The sequence below is a fragment of the Rissa tridactyla genome, chromosome W (assembly GCF_028500815.1).
Source record: "Rissa tridactyla isolate bRisTri1 chromosome W, bRisTri1.patW.cur.20221130, whole genome shotgun sequence".
In the NCBI taxonomy this organism is placed as follows: domain Eukaryota; kingdom Metazoa; phylum Chordata; class Aves; order Charadriiformes; family Laridae; genus Rissa; species Rissa tridactyla.
This window is the reverse complement of record NC_071496.1, coordinates 31,389,604-31,402,415: the sequence shown is the minus strand read 5'-3', so window position 1 is coordinate 31,402,415 and position 12,812 is coordinate 31,389,604. Positions and strand designations below refer to the sequence as shown.

At 44.2% G+C, this 12,812-nt stretch overlaps 1 protein-coding gene across 2 annotated transcripts in view; it reads right to left on the bottom strand.

Annotated features, from left to right (window-relative positions):
- Nucleotides 1-202: 202 nt before the first annotated feature.
- Nucleotides 203-12,812, bottom strand: part of LOC128902040 (carnosine N-methyltransferase) — a 35,784-nt gene continuing 23,174 nt past the window's right edge. The window contains exons 6-8 of one of the 2 annotated variants that reach the window (XM_054184367.1): nt 12,244-12,357; nt 8,895-8,998; nt 203-269 (exon numbers count right to left, since the gene is read on the bottom strand). In XM_054184367.1, the coding sequence (XP_054040342.1) occupies nt 249-269; nt 8,895-8,998; nt 12,244-12,357 (239 nt within the window). In that variant the 3' untranslated portion in view covers nt 203-248. Of the gene's footprint in view, nt 270-8,427; nt 8,551-8,894; nt 8,999-12,243; nt 12,358-12,812 lie in introns of those variants that run through there. The other variant, XM_054184366.1, reaches the window with a different exon arrangement.

Here is a 12,812-nt window from a genome sequence, read left to right as displayed (position 1 = left end):
TTTCTGAAGTTGAAGTAAGAATGCTTCATCAACACACTCCCCTTGATTAGGCAGCCTGTAGTAAACACCAGCCACAAGGTTTCATTTGTCTGCTTGATGCCATAGGTTATATGGCATGCTGCAACATTTGGGAGACAGAGGTTTTTGCAGCATCCCAGGAAGTAGGAAAAACCTCTTGGAGCAATTCTTGGTCATAATGTTTCCACAAGACACTTAATCCATGTATTCAACAAAAAACTTCAGAACTTTCAGACATCTTGATGACACTCCTGGGAATTTTAATGCAATAGCTGATTACGTACCAAGAATAAATAAATAAAAAAGACAAAAATCAAATCTTACCATTGAGTAAATTATAAAAATCAAAGATGAGTCATCAAGTCATACTGCAAACTTTAATATCCAAGAAAAAAAATAAAAATCAAGGCTATCGTATACATTATCACCATAACTGATTTTATAATATACTACATGTAAATAAAAATACAGGACACTTTACATTTGTCAAACTTACTCCATATAAAGAAGTATTACTCTGCAGATTATGCAGCATTTTATTTTGCACAATTACAATACCATATACAGTTTAAGTGACCTAAATTATCTTGGCTTCAGCTGCTTAGTAAGTTACGCAGGTTTTTTTCCCCCATGTGTAAAATTGAAGAAGAAAAGAATGCAGTCACACAGAATAATACACAATTATCCCTGTCCATAAAAATACAAATAATGATTTTTAGGAACTCATAAATAGGACTGCAGGTAAAACACTACCTCATACAAGTAATTCATAAGATTACTGTAACTGTTATACATCAAAAGGACAGAATCAGGAAAAAAAACCCACACGATATTTTCTAAATTTAAAATAGAAGCACATCGACTATGCACCTGATTTAAGTCAATTAAAAAAATTTATATTTTTTCCAAAAGCAATGCAAAAAATGGCAGTTTTGACAGTGTGGGGTAGTGAAGAAAAAAACCTAAGAGAACAAAGGATATCAAGATTCAACCAGAATGCCAGAGTGCAACTGTCTATTTGTAAAAACAAGAACACCACATTTTAAGAGTAACTACAGACTGGTTGAGAGAGACATAAATTGGGCAATATTACAGATGTAAATACTCGTCAATTGCATAATCAACGTTTACCTAACCTTACCTTATTTCAAGGAACTTGAAGAATCAAATTAAACACTAATCACATTTTATCTAATAAAAAAACCACACACACACAAAAACCCCAAAACCTCCATAATAAAGGCAAAGTATCCAAGTTCATAGGAAAAAAAAAGAGTAAATAGTACAATAAGGAAACTAAAGGGAAAAAAATTATTCTTTTTTTGTGCTGTGCAAGGGTTTGTTTTCTTGTTTGTTTGTGGGTGGTTTTGGTGTGGGTTTTTTTGTTGTGGTTTTTTTTTTTTTTTAAATTAGTTATAACGGTAGTGTTTCAGCTTTAAATAGGTCTTTCTTGGAGCAGGCAGCTGTCCCTCTTGTATTTGTAGATTGAATATCCACCTAAACCTCAGTTGCCTCAGGAAAAACATTAGGATAAGGAAACAAGAGGTTAGGCTAAGGAAAAAAAGAGGTAGATCTTAATGTAGCATGAGTAAACTGCCTTCAAGTCACAAATTGTCTACCCATTGGCCTGGATATGCCATATGCTGACTCTGATAAGGAGATGGTTTGGTTATATTATTTATTATTTGTCTTCACCAGCAAGCATTCTAGCCACACCGCCCGAGTTGCGGAAGGCAAAGGCAGGGACTGGGAGAATGAAGAACTGCCCACTGTAGGAGAAGATCAGGTTTGAGACCATGTAAGGAACCTGAAGGTACACAAGTCCATGGGACCTGATGAGATGCATCCGTGGGTCCTGAGGGACCTGGCAGATGAAGTTTCTAAGGAGGTGATTGGTGACAGCCAATGTGGCTTCACTAAGGGAAAATCATGCCTGACAAATTTGGTGGCCTTCTACGACAGGGTTCCAACATTGGTGGATAAGGGAAGAGCAACTGACATCATCTACCTGGACTTGTGCAAAGCATTTGATACTGTCCTGCACGACAGCCTTGTCTCTAAATTGGAGAGACATGGATTTGATGGATGGACCACTCGGTGGATAAGGAATTGGCTAGGTGCTTGCACTCACAAGAGTTGGGGTCAACAGCTTGATGTCCAAGTGGAGACCAGTCATGAGCGGCATTCCTCAGGGGTTGGTATTGGGACCAGCGCTGTTTAATATCTGCGTCAGCAATGTGGACAGTGGGATTGAATGCACCCTCAGCATGTTTGCTGACGACACCAAGCTGTGTGGAGCGGTCAACACACTGGAGGGAAGGGATGCCATCCAGAGGGACCTGGACAGGCTTGACAGGTGGGCCCGTGCAAACCTCATGAGGTTCAACCAGGCCAAGTGCAAGGTCCTTCACCTGGGTCGGGGCAATCCCAAGGTGATTCTCCCCATCTACTCTGCTCTTGTGAGACTCCACCTGGAGTACTGTGTCCAGCTCCAGGGTCCCCAACATAAGAAGGACATGGAACTGTTGGAACGAGTCCAGAGGAGGGCCACAAAGATGATCAGAGGGCTGGAGCACCTCTCCTATGAGGACAGGCTGAGAGAGTTGGGGTTGTTCAGCCTGGAGAAGAGAAGGCTCCGGGGCGACCTTATAGCAGCCTTCCAGTACTTAAAGGGGGGCCTACAGGAAAGCTGGGGAGGGACTCTTTCTCAGGGAACGTAGCGACAGGACAAGGCACAAGGGTTTTAAACTTAAAAGAGGATAGATTTAGATTAGATATTAGTGTCCTAGTTTCATCTGGGAAAGAGTTTCAGGCTGTGAAAGGAATGTCAATAATACCTACTGATTTTAGTTGTTGCTAAGTGATGTTTACGCTATTCAAGGACTTTTTTCATCTTCCCATAGAAGCATAGACAGAACAATGTAATGGCCAAAGGAATATTCCATACCATAGACATAGAATCATAGAATCATTTAGGTTGGAAAAGACCCTTGGGATCATCGAGTCCAACCATCAACCCCACTCTACAAAGGTCTCCCCTACACCATATCCCCTAACACCACATCTAAACGAGTCTCAAACACATCCAGGGATGGTGACTCCGCCACCAACCTGGACAGCCTATTCCAGTGTCTAACCACTCTTTCTGTGAAGAATTTTTTCCTAATGTCCAGCCTAAACCTACCCTGCTGCAGCTTGAAGCCATTTCCCTTCTAATTACCTGTGAGAAGAGACCAGCACCAACCTCTCTACAATGTCCTTTCAAGTAGTTGTAGAGAGTGATGAGGTCTCCCCTCAGCGTCCTCTTCCTCAAACTAAACAGTCCCAGCTCCTTCAATCGCTCCTCATAAGATTTATTCTCCAGGCCCTTCACCAGCTTCGTTGCCCTCCTCTGCGCTCGCTCCAGCACCTCGATCTCTCTCTCGTATTGAGGTGCCCAGAACTGGACACAGTACTCAAGGTGTGGCCTCACCAGTGCTGAGTACAGGGGGACAATCACCTCCCTCCTTCTGCTGGTCACACTGTTTCTAATACAAGCCAGGGTGCCATTGGCCCTCTTGGCCACCTGGGCACACTGCTGGCTCATATTCAGCCGCTTGTCAATTAGAACCCCCAGGTCCTTTTCTGCCAGGCAGCTCTCCAGCCACACTTCCCCAAGCCTGTAGCGATGCATGGGGTTGTCGTGGCCCAAGTGCAGGACCTGGCACTTGGCCTTGTTGAAGCTCATCCCATTAGCATTGGCCCATCGATCCAATCTATCCAAGTCTCTCTGTAGAGCCTCCCTACCCTCATGCAGATCAACACTCCCGCTTAACTTGGTGTCATCTGCGAACTTGCTGATGATATACTCTATGTCCTTATCAAGGTCATCAATAAAGATGTTAAACAGAAATGGTCCCAACACTGAGCCCTGAGGGACACCACTCGTGACCGGCCGCCAGCTGGATTTAACTCCATTGACCACCACTCTTTGGGACCGCCCATCCAGCCAGTGCTTGATCCAGCAGATCGTATGCTCATCCAGGCCATGAGCCGCCGGTTTTCCCATGAGAATTCTATGGGGAACAGTGTCAAATGCTTTTTGAAAGTCTAGGTAGACAATATCCACAGCCTTTCCCTCATCCAATAATCGAATCATCTTGTCATAGAAGGAGATCAGGTTTGTCAGGCAGGACCTGCCTTTCATAAACCCATGCTGACTAGGCCCGATCCCCTGGTCGTCCATTATATGCCTAACTTGCCTCCATCTTCAATAGTCAGACCAGCTGTCCCCAGGGGGTTCAGCCTCCTGAGCTGGAAGATAAGGATGGAGAGCAAAATAACCCACCCATAATCCAGGAGGAAGTAGTCAATGATCTGCTTCTGCACCTAGACATACATAAGTCTATGGGGCCGGAGGGGATTCACCCAAGAGTACTCAGGGAGCTGGCGGGAGAGCTCACCAAGCCTCTCTCCATCATTTATCAACAGTCTTGGTCAACAGGGCAGGTACCAGATGACTGGAGGGTGGCTAATGTGACGCCCATCTACAAGAAGGGTCGAAAGGAGGATCCAGGGAACTGACCTGGATCTCTTTCTATGACCATGTGACCTGCCTTCTGGATGTGGGGAAGGCTGTGGACGTTGTCCATCTGGACTTTGGTAAGGCCTTTGACACCGTCCCCCACAGCATTCTCCTGGAGAAGCTGGCGAATCATGGCATAGACAAGTGTACTCTTTGCTGGGTTAAAAAATGGCTGGATGGCCGTGCCCAGAGAGTTGTGATTAATGGGGTGAAATCCTCTTGGCAGCCAGTAACCAGTGGTGTCCCTCAGGGCTCAGTTTTGGGGCCGGTTTTGCTTAATATCTTTATCAATGATCTGGATGACGGGACTGAGTGCACCCTCAGTAAGTCTGCAGACGACACCAAGCTAGGTGGGAGTGTCGATCTGCTTGAGGGTAGGAAGGCTCTACAGAGGGACCTGGACAGGCTGGATCGATGGGCCAAGGCCAACTGTATGAGGTTTAATAAGGCCAAGTGCCGGGTCCTGCATTTTGGTCACAACAACCCCAAGCAACGCTACAGGCTTGGGGAAGAGTGGCTGGAAAGCTGCCCAGCAGAAAAGGACCTGGGGGTGCTGGTGGACGGCCAGCTTAACATGAGCCAGCAGTGTGCCCAGGTGGCCAAGAAGGCCAACAGCATTCTAGCTTGTATCAGGAATAGCGTGGCCAGCAGGAGCAGGGAAGTGATGGTGCCTCTGTACTGGGCACTGGTGAGGCCTCACCTCGAGTGCTGCGTTCAGTTCTGGGCCCCTCTGTACAAGAGGGACATTGAAGTGCTGGAGCGCGTCCAGAGGAGAGCTACCAGGATGGAGAGGGGTCTGGAGACCAGGTCATATGAGGAGAGGCTGAGGGAGCTGGGCATGTTTAGCTTGGAGAAGAGGAGGCTGAGGGGAGACCTCATTGCCCTCCACAACTACCTGAAAGGAGGTTGGAGAGAGGTGGGTGGTGGCCTCTTGTGGAATAAATACTAAATTGGCTAAAAAATACAAAAGTACAGCATTGTTCACACATTAAGGAAAAGTATAAAATCAAGAGGCTTCTGAGGTAGAAAATAGCCGCAGCTGGCATGAAGGACACAACATCTGTGGTTCCCTGATAAGCTACATGAGGTACGGGACGGGATGCAATTATTCCGTGGCTTTACCTTATGATGTATAGCGGATACAGGAATGGGTTGATACCATGAAACAGATAAGCTGCCAATTAGCTGCCCGCTCGATGCTCAGAGCCAACATTTTGTCAAATTTTGATGAAATGCTGTCTTTTGTGCGAACTTTGCTCATTATAATGTCATTATAATACCAAAACACACCTCCATCCCGAAGGCTACCCGCCTCCAAGGTGCGACCACTCCTTCTTGAGTCTGCGCCCTGAATTTCTCGTAAACTATACCTTTAATTGTGAAGCGAGAGAAATTTACACCAATCATGATAAAAGTACGTATGACTAAAGTCACTCAAACTCCACCTTGAAGATAACAAATAGTATAAAAATAGCCCAAGAGAGGGGGGATACCCAGGGAAGACACCATCATAAAGAATTATATCACTGATTTGGGATCAGTCGACGGGCTGAGCCTCTCTTCCCCCTCATAGGGACGCCTTTGGGTAAGACTTAGATTATACCGAGTGCTTCCTCGGGAAACTTAGAAATTTCTCTAGAGACTCTCTTTTTCTACATTTATAGCCAGGCTGTATCATTTATAACTTTGTCGCGCGTTTTGTATATGTAACAATACTTTCATTTGCACGTGCTTTGCAGACAGTGTATTTATCACCGGCAATCCTAAGAACCTATATACCTGTTGTTTAAATAAACTGCACTTTTTTAAGTAGCTAGTCGTTTCGCTTTCTCACTGAATGCGACCAAAGACTGGAGAGTGGCCGTGCTAGTTCATGAGCACGACTAGACTGAAGGTGCAGTCCACTATTAGTGTATCCAAATCGTAATAGTTTAATACATATTAAACGCGATTGGACTGATAGTGCTGAATTGGGCATCACTCAGAATTTAAACCTAGCCGCACCTGGCCTCCCACCTCGGTGAGGAGTGTTAGAACGCAAGGGGGTTTATCTTCTGCTAAAACCGCTTTGCCCCTTTTCACGCAACACCTCTTCTCCCAAGTGAATAATGACAGGACCAGAGGAAATGGTCTGAAGTTGCAGCAGGGGAGGTTTAGATTAGATATTAGGAAGAATTACTTTACTGAAAGAGTGGTCAGGCACTGGAACAGCCTGCCCAGGGAGGTGGTTGAGTCCCCATCCCTAGAGGTATTTAAGAAACATGTAGATTTGGCACTTCAGGGCATGCTCTAGTGACAGAGATTGTAGGGGTTGGGATTTTTGGGGTTTTTTTTTGTTTTTGTGTGTGTATGGTTGGACTCGATGATCTCAAAGGTCCTTTCCAACCATGAAGATTCTAGGAAGATTCTATATGACTTATAATGGCACTCAAGATGATCTGCTCCATGACCTTCCCTGGTACTAAGGTCAGACATCATGCTCAGTATATAAATGGGGGTTAGCCGGGGGGTGGGAATCTGTGATCACTGCTCAGGACCGTGCCAATTCACCAGACAGAGTGACCCATGTCATTATTATTATTGTTATTTTTCCTTTTCTGCTATTGTTTCTATTATACTGTCTTTATTTCAACCCATGAGGGTTTTTTCCTCCCTTTCCCCTTGGGCCCAGGGAGGGTGTGGGGTGTGGGGGGGGAAGAGTTGTTGGAGCAGATGAGTGGTTCTAGTTGCTGGGTCTAGTGGGAGGTGTCCCTGCCCATGGCAGGGGGGTTGGAACTAGATGATCTTTAAGGTCCCTTCCAACCCAAACCACTGTATGATATGCTGGGGTTCTTTTTTGTACTTTGGGTGGGTTTTTTGGGGGGTAGTGTGTGTTGGCTTTTTTTTTAAAAAAAAGACATTTCCTATATCCCACCACCTCTTCATGGTATGGATAACTCAGCTATGCTACTAGTTTTAAAAAAGAAAAGAACTCAAACATAATTAAACGGAAAGTTCTCTTAAACAAAAATATTGCTTCCACAGCTTCGGCATAAGCAATAGGTAGGTGACTCAAAAGATCAATATATTTTAAGTCTGCAAAGCATCCAATATTTCAGTTTCAACACTAAGATTCATCAGAATTAGTGTTATTCCTGAACTGAGGTTAATTTACTGCTCCTCTGACATGCTGCTTTCTTTCATTCGATACTATTCTTTCACATAGTATTTCAAATTGTCTACAGATTGTGTTTTGAGTAAATGGTTAACAGTGGTATAGTCCCAAAGATTAGAATTCATACAATAGTCTACTTCGTTCCTATTTACACTATTTCCAGTTCCACAGAAAATGCTGTAACAGTTCTGATAGTTGTTATATGTCAAGAATCATTTTACAGCTTTTCAACCCATTTCAGACTTCATAATTTAAGTGTACATTTAGAAATACTTCTGTGAACTGTGACACAGCTAGTACACTAAATACTACTATGCATCCCTAAAATCAGAAAACAGAAAGAAGAAAATTGTTATAAATTTCTGAAAAAATGAGGCAGCATTTATGAAGAACCAATCTGGTTAGGGAAAACGTTAAATTTTATACAGATGAAAATGTTGTTTGGTTGGGTTTTTTTTAATGCATTCCAAAGCATAAAGATAGTGCATGTGAACATTTCCCCCTCCATTTTCAATAATACATTACAAATATGCATGGCACACTACATGTCTGGATAGCAATAGAAATGATGTTCAGAAAATAGATGTTATCTAAATCCTATTAGGTGTAAGAAGGCACCACTGATTTGTCCAGACATCACTCAGTCTGTTTTGTTCTCAATTTTACAATTCGAGCCAGCATTTCTTTCTGATTAACCTATACAAACCCACTTCTATTCTGGTTTTCTCACGACAAACAACACACATTCATAGTAGTATTTCATCATGGAAAGTTCATTCACAGTGTATGTTGAGGATACAGATTCTTTCTCCACCTGAAAGTAAAAATCGGTGGCCTTCAAAATACTTTATCTACAGGCACTGTAGAAATTTCTCTCCATAAGAAATTGCTATATACTTTCTACCAACAGATTTCACAGTCTATCTACACATGTTAAAAAAAAACAAAAAAGAAAACACAACACAAAAAACAACAAAAAAACCAAAAACCACCAACCACAACAATGATAAAAAGTTGCAACACAACTATAAATATTTAACTCTTAGAAGTTATTAGTCTAGGCATTAAATTGAAGAACATTTAAGGTAAAGGTCTGTATGAAGAAGTTCATTCTCTTTAAACCAATACTATTCATTCCAAATTGCAGCATCATCTTACCTCTATATGGAATCCATACTGCAGTATAACATTTTTTATATCCTCATAGCTTAATTCTATAGAAAGTTCATTCGCCAAGTTTTCATAATGGTAAAGGAGAGGACCTACAGTACAAAGACACAATGGAAATAGCTATTAAAAAAAAAAAAGCAAGCTTTTTTTTTAAAAGCCAGAGCATATACTGAAAGCGTGAAGAATGCTGATATCCAAGTTCACAACATTCAAATATGGACAAAAAAATACATATTTCTATCACTCAAATATGATTTTTATAATGAACTTCAGTCTAGCATCACTGTGCTATCTATGGAATAGGAGGCAGGACATGCTGTGGGCTATTCAAGAGCTATGTTCACATTCTGTGACTACCCAGGACTGGTGTGACTGCTACTATACAAAATGTTTAATGCCCAAGTTTAGTCTGCCTTTCCCTTACCATGGCAAAAGTTTTAAGTCTCTTCTTTTCACAGAATCACAGAATGGCAGGGGTTGGAAGGGACCTTCGGAGATCATCTAGTTCAAACCCCCTGCCAAAGCAGGTTCACCTAGAGCAGATTGCACAGGAACACGTCCAGGCGGGTTTTGAATGTCTCCAGAGAAGGAGACTCCACAGCCTCTCTGGGAAGCCTGTCCCAGTGCTCTGCCACCCTCAAAGTAAAGTTTTTCCTCATGATGAGATGGAACTTCCTGTGTTACAGATTTTGCCCATTGCCCCTTGTCCACTGAAAAGAGTCTGGCTCCATCCTCTTGAAACCCACCCTTTAGATATTTATAAGCATTGATAAGATCCCCTCTCAGTCTTCTCTTCTCCAGGCTAAACAGACCCAGGGCTCTCAGCCTTTCCTCATAAGAGAGGTGCTCCGGTCCCTTGACCATCTTTGTAGCCCTCCACTGGACTCTCTCCAGCAGTTCCCTGTCCTTCTTGAACTGGGGCGCCCAGAACTGGACACAGTACTCCAGGTGCGGCCTCACCAGGGCAGAGTAGAGGGGGAGGATGACCTCCCTCCACCTGCTGGCCACACTCTTCTTGATGCAGCCCAGGATGCCATTGGCCTTCTTGGCCACGAGGGCACATTGCTGGCTCATGGTCATCCTGGTGTCCACCAGGACTCCCAGGTCTCTTCCCACAGAGCTGCTCTCCAGCAGGTCAGCTCCCAACCTGTACTGGTGCATGGGGTTATTCCTCCCCAGGTGCAGCACCCTACACTTGCCCTTGTTGAATTTCATAAGGTTTCTCTCCACCCAGCTCTCCAGCCTGTCCAGATCTTGCTGAATGGCACCACAGCCTTCTGGTGTGTCAGCCACCCCTCCCAGCTTTGTGTCATCAGCAAACTTGCTGAGGATGCACTCTATCCCTTCATCCAGGTCATTGATGAATATATTGAACAAGACTGGACCCAGTACTGACCCTTGGGGGACGCCACTTGTCACTGACCTACAACTAGACTGTGCCCCTAATCACGACCCTCTGAGCTCTGCCATTCAGCCAGTTCTCAAACCATCTCACTGTCCACTCATCTAACCCACACTTCCTAAGCTTACCAATGAGGATGTTATGGGAGACAGTGTCAAAAGCCTTGCTAAAGTCAAGGTAGACAACGTCCCCTGCTCTCCCCTCATTCACCCGGCCAGTCATTCCATTGTAGAAGGCTATCAGATTGGTCAAGCATGATTTCCCCTTGGCGAATCCATGCTGACCACTCCCGATGACCTTCTCTTCCTCCACATGCTTAGAGATGACATCCAGGATGAGCTGTTCCATCACCTTCCCAGGGACGGAGGTGAGGCTGACCGGCCTGTAGTTTCCTGGGTCCTCCTTCTTGCCCTTTTTGAAGACTGGCGTGACATTGCCTTTCCTCCAGTCCTCAGGCACCTCTCCTGTTCTCCAGGACCTTTCAAAGATGATGGAGAGCGGCCCAGCAATAACATCTGCCAGCTCCCTCAGCACTCGTGGGTGCATCCCATCAGGGCCCGTGGATTTGTGGGTGTCGAGATTGCCTAAATGATCTCGAATCTGATCCTCCTTGATCGAGGGAGAGTCTTCCTTACTCCAGGCTCTCTCTCTTACCTCCAGGGTCTGGGGTTCCTGAGGGCCGACCTTAGCAGTAAAGAATGAAGCAAAGAAGACATTCAGTAACTCCACCTTCTCTGCACCCTCCATCACCAGGGCACCTACCTCATTCAGCAGCGGGCCCACAGTTTCCCTAGTCTTCCTTTTACTGCTGATTTACTTGAAGAAGCCCTTCTTATTGTCGTTGACATCCCTTGCTAGGTTTAATTCCAAGCGGGACCTTGCATTCCTCATTGCATCCCTGCATCCTCTGACAACGTTCCTATACTTCTCCCAAGTGGCCAGTCCCTTTTTCCACATTCTGTAAACTTCTTTCTTCCATCTGAGTTTTTCCAGAAGCTCATCCATGCAGGTTTCCTGCCTCCTTTGCCTGATTTCTTGCTCCTAGGGATGCACTGATCTTGAGCCTGGAGGAAGTGGTGCTTAAATATTAACCAGCTCCCTTGCACCTCCCCTTCCTTCTAGAGCCTTAGCCCATGGGATTCCTCCAAGTAGGTCTTTGAAGAGGCCAAAGCCAGCTCTCCTGAAGTCCAGGGCTGTAATGCTACTTTTTGCCCTGCTTCTTCCACGCAGGATCCTGAACTCCACCATCTCATGGTCACTGCAGCCAAGGCTACCCCCGACTCTCGCACCCCCAACTAGTCCTTCTTTGTTTGTCAGCACAAGGTCCAGCCGTGCACCTCTCCTCGTTGGTTTGTCCACTACCTGTATCAAGAAGTTACCATCAATGCTCTGCAGAAACCTCTGGGACTGTGCATGCCTGGCTGTGTTGTCTTTCCAGCAAACATCAGTGTAGTTGAAGTTCCCCATGAGAACCAGGGCCTGTAAGAGCTTTTTGAGCCAAAGCTCTTACACCTTATTCTACTTACAAGCATAGTACAAATTAGACAACAAATTAAGAAAATAAGAAGAAAATAAGAAGGATGTATTAACAGACAGAGTAAGGTCTATTTTCTTAGAAAACCAGCAAAGAGAATACAGGACACTACATTAGTCGAATTTAAATGTGTGACACACAAATGTAAAACCTGGCACTGGGCAGCTTTGCTTCTCTATTTAGAAAAAAAAAAATAAAAAATCACATGGTGTTGACATGATTATAACTAACACACATCTGGACATATTCTGAACAGGCCTGAGAATTTGAAAGCCCTAGCTCTGCAGGATTTTCATCACAGACACTTTCATCCCCACAACTCTCTTCAGGTACTAGGTGCCTAGTATGTGAGGAAACAGAAGTCGAGTTTGTGGAAAAAAACACTGGTCACACTTACTTACCTACATTTATCCATATTCCTCCAGGCTTTAATATTTTCCATATAGTATCAATATAATCAATAACGTTATGTGCTGTATCTATAAAGAAGCAAGTTGCTATGCAGTCCCATGTATCTGCACAAAAAGAACATATTACACAGATATTAGTTTCAATGTTTCTCCCCCATAAAAATGTATCATTTAACACTGATATTTGTTTAACACTCAGGATTGACTTCAATTAACAATAAGAGTTGAAGACTTCTCATGTTTACCAGGGACTATATGCAAAATATAATCGATGGCTACCAACTTTTCAGAAGGGATAGGCAAGGAAGGAGAGGTGGCAGGGTGGCCCTCTATGTTAGGGACAGTTTTGAATGTCTGGAACTTAACAGTGTGAATGACAGTGTTGAGTGTGTATGGATAAGAATTAAGGGGAAGGCCAACAAGGCAGATATCGTGATGGGAGTTTGTTATAGACCCCCTAATCAGGATGTAGAAACTGATGAAGTATTCTATAAGCAGCTGGCAGAGGTCTCACGATCATTTGCCCTTGTTCTTGTGGGGGACTTCAACTTCCCAGACGT